General features: G+C 42.8%; 1 protein-coding gene across 1 annotated transcript in view; it reads right to left on the bottom strand.

Moving 5' to 3' along the window:
- Positions 1–369: 369 nt before the first annotated feature.
- The window catches only part of LOC126412433 (UDP-glycosyltransferase UGT5-like), a 161,588-nt gene continuing 153,309 nt past the window's right edge, over positions 370–8,648 (bottom strand). Inside the window, exon 7 of the mRNA XM_050082028.1 lies at positions 370–1,133. Within this exon, the coding sequence (XP_049937985.1) occupies positions 854–1,133 (280 nt within the window). The 3' untranslated portion in view covers positions 370–853. The remainder of the gene's footprint in view (positions 1,134–8,648) is intronic.

Here is an 8,648-nt window from a genome sequence, read left to right as displayed (position 1 = left end):
CTACATGAGACACGCCGAAAATAAACAATACTTCACTACTTCAACAATGCCACTGGAAAATGGCTGGCATAAGCCGCATAGTAGTTGTTACTCCTGCCGGCAGGGTGTAGCACCAACTGGGAACAGCTTGCGCCATTCAAACTTCGTAAATCAGGCTGCGTGGGATTACCCACATGCGTGTAATTCCCCCACCTTCCCCTACTATATATACGACTTATTATCACGGAAGATTGTGTGATAGGCCGATACTTCACATCACTGGAATGAGTTGCAGCTTATAGTAACACTTAGAAGTCGTGACAATGTACTTGCCAAGGAATGTGGACAAGAAAATGGGTCTGCGGAACCCATGGACAAAACACAAAGTCGTACATTTTACCAAAACATTTATTATTTGCTTAGATAAGTATAAAAAAATTACAGTCTTTACCAATGAGTTTCTGTTGCGTATTGTTCTGTCGATTACAAAATGCCTCTTATTAGTTATTACCACTTTAGAAGATATACGAGTAACACAAACCCGCAGCAGACAATATGAGCAGAAATTAGAAGTGTCTTACAGTTTCTCACATAGTGGGAAGTTTATTAACTGTAACATGAGTAGGAGTATCGTCTTAGAGTTTAAGGGGCACCCTAAGTCAGTGCACCTCAATCGTAGTATATTCTAAATTGGTTCAGAACTAAAAACGTTTTACGTCCAATTCGCAATTTTCTATTTTTTCTCGCTGTAACATGTTTTGGTGCCAGACCAAGCAATGAATCAGTCTTAGAGATCAGAATCATCAGGTACACGCGTTATTCGCGTTGAACAACAACAAGTTGCAGTATTTCAGTTTGAAACTCAAACGCAGTCTCATTGTCTCTTGACCTTCTCCTTTTTGCCTTTGACCATGACCACTAAACATTTTGCTACAAAGTATATGACCGTCACAGCTGCAATCAGTGCAGCAAGTACGAAGGCGATGACGTCCAAAAGCAGAAGTTGCCACCAGTGGAGGTCCAGGGCCGCACTGCGCAGGTGGGGAGCTCCCTTGTGGCGGATGACGTACTCCAGCCACCACACAGCTGTATCCAGGGAAGTCGACCTGTGTTCTTTGAACAGTTTAGAGTACTCCTCCATATTTTTCTTGTAGCTGAAAAATAATTAAGTCAATTTGTAAAGACACTGAAACTTTTTGATCATAGTCAGTCTCTCTCTCTCTCTCTCTCTCTCTCTCTCTCTCTCTGTGTGTGTGTGTGTGTGTGTGTGTGTGTGTGTGTGTGTGTGTGTGCGCGCGCGCTTGCTTTTTATATACTTTTATACAAATGCCTCCGCTTTCTACTGACCAGCTAATTAAAATGTTATGAGTTTGTTGTTTGTAACAATTTTCAAACAGTCAACCTGTGAACCTGTATAGTTTCTTCCGTTTGCCAATAGTTTCATACACTTTATATGCGAATATTCGTGTTACCCTAGCATGTAATATTCGTGTTATAAAAAAAGTATGTCCATAAAATAAAGCGATGGAGGCAAGAAATTTTCTTCTTGTGCAGTAAGCCAAAATCTTCCCTTATGAAAGGAAGGATGCAGGAACGTGGGTAATTCCCCTGCTAGTACGATGTAATTTTCAGCTGTACGTGTGAAGCATAAACATGATAACATACAAAGGTGTAAATAGCGATACAGACCAATGTTTGGGAATAGCTTATCTGTGCTAGGAAGTAAATTGCGGGAGGAACAGTTTTATCAACTGGGTCTAGCCGAAAAGCTTGGAGCTTCGGAATTTGAAACAGCAAATCAGAGCCTACGCTAGTAACAGGTTTCAATTTCTAATACAAGATACGAAAAATAATGACAGCGAAATAAATGTTTTACGAGCTTAAATGGGCTCTCAGAATACAACAATGGAAAATTTGAAGTGACAAGACTAGACCTAGGACTAAATGATTTAGTCGTACATGCGAAATTACGAAAGCAAGGAATGCAGCCGCTACGGAAGAAAAAACAGGTAACCAGTTCTCCACACTTATGTGACGGCGTTTCTGATCAATAAGATCGATGCTGTGCACGGAGAATATGATAAGAATTACAGCTCTCACGCTTCGCAGACGACATGAAAGCTGTAGAAGAAACGAACAAGAAATTATTGCCAGTTACAGACAGAAGCTAGCAGAGAGGATTCAATGGGGGAGAAGACACAACAAAAACTATTCCCCCGAACGCACTTAAAAGTGGTTAGAAGAGGATGGATGTAGTTAAGGATACGAGACTATTAACGACTTTGAATTTACTGCAGAGATTATTTGGAAAGCCACGATTCAACAGACGTATTGGATACGCGATAGTGAAAACTGGTAATGCAGCTCTAGTCTTATATGTGAGGAGATGCTACGCTACTCACTGTAGTACCTTGTATAAGGGCTATAGCCCACTCACAGTGACTCAGTTTTTACTACTTTTACAGATCCATCCAAAGCGTACAGCTCTCCTCATGAACTGAGCCTGTAAGGTATCTTTAAGGAATGTGGGATACTAAATAAGCTGTCTGGCTTGACGTAAGCACAAATAACAGTAACGAGCGATGAAGAATTATTACACATAGGATCAAATATTTAAGCCGGCCTGGGTGGCCGAGTGGTTCTAGGCGCCTCAGTCTGGAACCGCGCTACCGCTACGGTCGCAGGTCCGAATCCTGCCTCCGGCATGGATGTATGTGATGTCCTTAGGTTAGTTAGGTTTAAGTAGCTCTAAGTCTGGGGGACTGATGACCTCGGATGTTAAGTCTCATAGTGCTCCGAGCCATTTGAACCAAATATTTTAATGTGCGACAAATAGCCATTCACCGCCAAGGTCGAGCCTATATGACTTCTCCATAATCTATGTTAATTTTACCACCAGACACATCAGCTCTGTGTTTAACTATTTAGTACCGCAGAGTGTAGGAGATTTGCTTGTGTTTGTCAAAGTTTTCGCGAAGTTTAGATAAATTTGCTGCTCTGATTTAAGGTCTTAATAAAACATTCCACCCATATTATTTCATAGTTAATGACAACTGCTTCACATCAGAAACCAATCTATTTCTTCAGTAAACTCATATTTGTGTATCCATAAACAAGACTAAGGAAATAAGAAAGTAATAATGGCAGTGGCATATGTTTGCTTAAACCAATTTTGCGAGTCGCGCGCACAGATACGTGCCTCCAATGCGCGACATCAGGCAATAAGTTGCAACCAAGTAAGAATACGCGGCTCAGGCACGAAAATACGGCTTGAGCGAGTTTCAATTAATAACCACAGAGAGAGCAAGAGCAATTTTTCCGGAAATCTGCCTTCACATCCTTTCTAAGTACTTTTTCACGTTTTGAGAGCTGCTGTATTGTCTCCAAGCTTTTAATGAAAGTTGCACGATTTGCCGCCTCTGGCATTCTGTCCAAGTATGGATTCTAAGCAGACAGAGCCGCTCCCAGAAGCTCAAAATATTGCCCATGGCTGGTTACGCTTCTGGAAAGAACCGGACGTAGATAAATCAAATCAGGATCAGACCGTATTTGTAAGGTGAACATGGAAATGTCTTAAATTTGAGATTCCTTAAGACAACTGTACCGTTATATTTTGACCGTTCCGTGAGTAGCTACACTGTTAGAGTGAGAAAGGTCTCTCGCTTTTTCTTTCAATCTAAGATCGTAAAATCGACAGAAAATCGCAAACCCTGCATGTCATAGCAAGAAATATTGATTCGCACTCTAAGCCACTCTGAAATCTTAAGAAGTCATCAACACGTGATATAACATGGGATTATTTTATTAACTGCATATATTCATGTTTCATGAATTGCTGCCACTGAATGTGATATACAGGGTGAATCACCTAAAACTTGTACCGCACATATGTACTTACAAAGTGTACTTTTTGTGCGAACAGACACTTACTTTAATTGGAACGACGCCTATTGACATTAACAAACTAAAAGTAGGATAAATTAAAGTATCAATGGTGTTTTTTTCAGGATTCTAGTGCATGTCGTTTACGAAATATCGTATTCTGCAAAGTTCTGACACCGACACTTGTACAATACCTGTGGTAGCATACGAGGTGCGACAGTAAAACAATGAGACTGATGTGAAAAAAAATGTTGCTTATCGTTTTAGTCAAGTTTAGTGTTGTCTCCTTCAAAGTAGCTCCCTTCTGATTGCACGCACTTTTTCCAGCGTTTCTGCCATTGATGGTAACATTTCTGGAACTCATCTTCTGTAATATCCTCCAAGATCCTCGTCACAGCTTTTTGGACATCTTGTGTTGTTTGAAAATGGTGTCCCATGACAGCCGTTTTGACTCTTGGAAATAGAAAAAAGTCGCACGGAGCGATATCTGGTGAATAAGGTGGCTGTGGTAGTACTGAAATTTGTTTTGAGGTTAAAAATTGCTGTACTGACAGAGCAGTATGGGATGGCGCATTATCGTGATGCAGAATCCAATTATCAGCAATGTTGGCACAGACATGAAGAACTCTTTTATGATGTCTTTCTATAGTTTCTTTGTAGTTATATTGGTTAACTGTTTGTCCAGGAGGCACCCACTCTTTATGAACAATTCCCTCGGAATAAAAAAAAAAAAAACCACACAAGCATGCATTTCACTTTTGACTTTGACATGCGAGCTTTTTTTGGTCTGGGTGATCCCTTTGAGCACCATTGCGAACTCCGGCGTTTTGTCTCTGGATCGTACTGAAAAAACCAACTTTCGTCACCAGTGATAACACCCAATGTAAAGCAAAAATAAATGGCACACCGTTGCGCAATATTATGCGGTTCCAATTCCGTGACGAGAGATACAAATGCGTGTTAACTTACTACAGCACAACTCACAACTGAGTAGTTGCATCAATTTGCCGCTTGCACTAGAAGCAGCTTATAGATAGAGGTCAAAATATTGTGCCTACGCAAGCCTACAGGATTGCCAAATCTTGCGAAGAAAATCAGTCTCATTACTTTATTGTCGCACCTCGTATACTGAAGAACAGAAGTGAATACACTAGTTATATGGATTCAGACCAGTAACGAGACAACTGACCATCACGGTTTGTGTTCAAAATAACCACTGGCAGCGGCAATACACGCTTCCAATCTGGAATGGAGCGACTGCTGCACACGTGCTAGCATTTCAGCGAGGATGCCCGAGCAGGCTGCAGTAATAGTCGTTGCCCATCATTGAGTGTAGTCTGTATGCCCTTGTGGACAGCGTCTTTCAGCTTTCCCCACAGAAGAGTCAAATCTGGGGGCGTGCTGGTCAAGGTACAGGTCCTTTGCGTCCAATCCAGCGATTTGGAGACAATTCGTGAAGACACGCTGTAGTACTTCGTGACAGCTATCATGTTGGTACAACAGGCTCCTATTAGTCTGCAGAGGGACGTCTTCTAGCATCCCTGGAAAATTGTCTATTAGGTGGCTGCGATTCTTGCGCACGTTCTGTGTTCCGTCTATGAAAAACGGGCCTGTGAGCTGATGGTTCACTATCCCACACCACACTTTTACACTCCATGGATGCTGACTTTCCACCTGACGAAGCCAAGGGCATTGTCAACAGACCAATAGTGCATGTGTCGGTGGTTTACCTGGCCATGATTGGTAAATGTGGCCTCGTCACTAAACACGGTACATGATACATCTGGCGTATCCTGTCTTAATGTCCATGTACAGAACTTAACACTATTCTCGTAATCATTTACATGCAGCTCTTGATGGAGAGAGATGCGAGAGCGATGGAACCTGTGTCGATGGAGAATGTGTAGGGCATGTGCCTGACTCATGCCACTTCCTCGTACGATGGTGCGTGAGGTAACGTGCGGGTCAACCTCAGCTGCAGCAAGCACATAAATTTCGTCCTCATCTGTCGTCACTTGTGTCCTTCTGTTAACGCTGTGTGGGTGTTACACTACCACTTTTACGTAACTGGTTGAAAAGATTGATAAGTAACTGCCGAGATGGTTGACGTCTATTGGGATATCCTGTCGCATACGCTGTACAAGAATGAACTGCCATCTTGCTGGCCTATCCATACACCATGAGCATGTCGGCTTTTTCTATAATGATGAATCCCAGCGTCCTCTTACGACCTAATGCTTGGACTGTCATATACTAACTGACAAGCAAGTCGCGATGCACTCAAGAACACGAAGCACACTGTAAGCAAATATAAAAAATTGTACCTAGGAACTAGGCAAGTTGAACTGCATAAACAAGTGTCGCTATGAGAACTTTTCAATAAAAGAAATCACGTAAACGACTCGCACTAGAATCATGCAACAAACACCACTGACATTCTAATTTATCCTACTTTTAGTTTGTTAGTGTCAATATACATTGTTCCTTTTTAAAAAGTGTATACGTGCACAAAAAATATACTTGCTAAGTATTATTACACTATGTTCACTAGCTAACAATTCGAGCCACTGACTACCAATTCATGTTGTGAAAACTGCAGATCAACGTCACTTTCCATTTAGTGTTTGCAATGCAAGTTTTAGGTGATTCACCAAAATTATGCGATTTGTTTTCGTACCAATATTTTCCGACTCTGTATCTGTACCTCGTAACGCATTCCCATTCCTTCCTAGATTTATGGTACATTGTGTATTCTTTATTTATCACTGTGAAGTCGTGTAGTTTAGCTGTCACACTTTCTTCGAATGACCTATAATTACTGAATGCCACCTGTAAGCGAGAACTGAATCAAACAGCTTAGCAAGAATTGAAGGAAAATACGTCTACATTTATACTCCCCAAGTGGCGGAGAGTGGTTGACGTACCAGTGTTACTTGCCCCTGTTCCTTGTCCCAATCGCGCTTGGTTCGCGGGAAGTTCGATTGCTGGTAAGCATCCGCGTGAGCTCCAATCTCTCGATGGTCTTTTCTCGAGATACGCGTAGGAGAAAGATATATTTGTCGACTCTTATAATAACGTCCGCTATCAGAAATTAAATATGTAACCACATCGTGACGCAGGACGCCTGTTTTGCACCGCCTGCCACTGGAGGTGACTGAGCAGCTGTGACGCTTTCGCGCTTGCTAAACGAACCTATGACGAAACACTCCGTCCTTTACTGGATATTCTCCATTTCCTCTATCAGTTCTATGGGTACGGATTCCAGAATGACGACCACTATTCAAGTATTGTTCGAAAGAGTTACTAAGCTACACGTTTTGTGAGTGTACTACTCCTGTTGACGATTTTTCCTATGAATCTTGGTCTGGTGTTTACCCTACCTCGTTCCATTTAATGTTGTACGAATACCCCTACATACACTGAGGTGAGAAAAGTCATGGGATAGCGACACGCACATGTACAGATGGCGGTAGTATCGCGTACACAAGGTATAAAAGGGCAGTGAGTTGGCGGAGCTCTCATTTGTAGTCAAATGATTCATCTAAAAGGGTTTCCCACTGATTATGGCCTTCCAACGGGAATTAACAGACTTCGAACGCGGAATGGTAAAGCTAGACACATAGGACATTGCATTTCGGAAATTGTTAGTGAATAAAATATTTCGAGTTCCACAGTGTGCCGAGAATACCAAGCTGCAGACGTTACATCTCACCACGGACAACTCAGTGGCCCCCCGGCCTTCACTTAACGACCGACAGCAGCGGTGATTGCGTGGAGTTGTCAGTGCTAGCAGATAAGCACCACTACGTGAAATAACCGCGGAAATCAATGTGGAACGTACGACGGATGTATCCGTTAGGTAAGTGCGCCGAAATTTGGTCTATGGTGGCAGACGGACCGATGCGAGTACCTTTGCTAACAGCGCGACATCGCCTGCAGCACCTCTCCTGGGCTCGCGACCATGTCGAGTGGACCCTAGACGATTGAAAACCCGTGGCCTGGTCAGATGACTCCTGATTTCAGTTGATAGGAGCTGATGGAATTGACCCGTGGTCTAGGGAAAAGCCGGCACGGTAGCTCAGCGTGTTCGGTCAGAGGGTTAGCAGCCCTCTGTAATAAAAAAAAAACTGAGCTAATCGATCAACAACGAACTTAAACGGATGTCTAACAGCGTCCGCCCCGAGCAGATGAAGGCAACAAAATTAGATAAAAAAAAAAAAAAAGGTAGCGTCTTTGATTCATAATCAAAAACGTCTTCGGTCCCGGGTTCGATCCCCGCCACTGCCTAAATTTTGATAAACAATCAGCATTGGCGGACGAAGACTTCCGGCATAAGAAGCCAGCCTCATTCTGCCAACGGCCTTGTCAAACAGGGCGGAGGAGCGGATAGAGGTTCAGGGCGCTCTCTTGTCCTAGGGGTGGGAAATTGCCCCTAAAGGCGGAAGAATCAGCAATGATCAACGACATGAGGATGCAGAAGGCAATGGAAACCACTGCATTAAAGACACGTAACGTGTATCCACAGGACATGTGGCCTGTAATTGAAGAAGTGTCATGATGATCTTTCCAATGGCAAAAGATTCAGGAATAGTCCCACATTCGGATCTCCGGGAGGGGACTGCCAAGGGGGAGGTTACCATGAGAAAAAGATTGAAAAATCAACGAAAGGATAACGTTCTACCAGCCGGGGCGTGGAATGTCAGAAGCTTGAACGTGGTAGGGAAACTAGAAAATCTGAAAAGGGAAATGCAAACGCTCAATCTAGATATAGTAGGGGTCAGTGAAGT

The sequence above is a fragment of the Schistocerca serialis genome, chromosome 7, assembly GCF_023864345.2.
Source record: "Schistocerca serialis cubense isolate TAMUIC-IGC-003099 chromosome 7, iqSchSeri2.2, whole genome shotgun sequence".
Classification (NCBI taxonomy): Eukaryota; Metazoa; Arthropoda; class Insecta; order Orthoptera; family Acrididae; genus Schistocerca; species Schistocerca serialis.
Note: the sequence above shows the minus strand (reverse complement) of the source record. Positions and strands in the feature narration are given on the sequence as shown.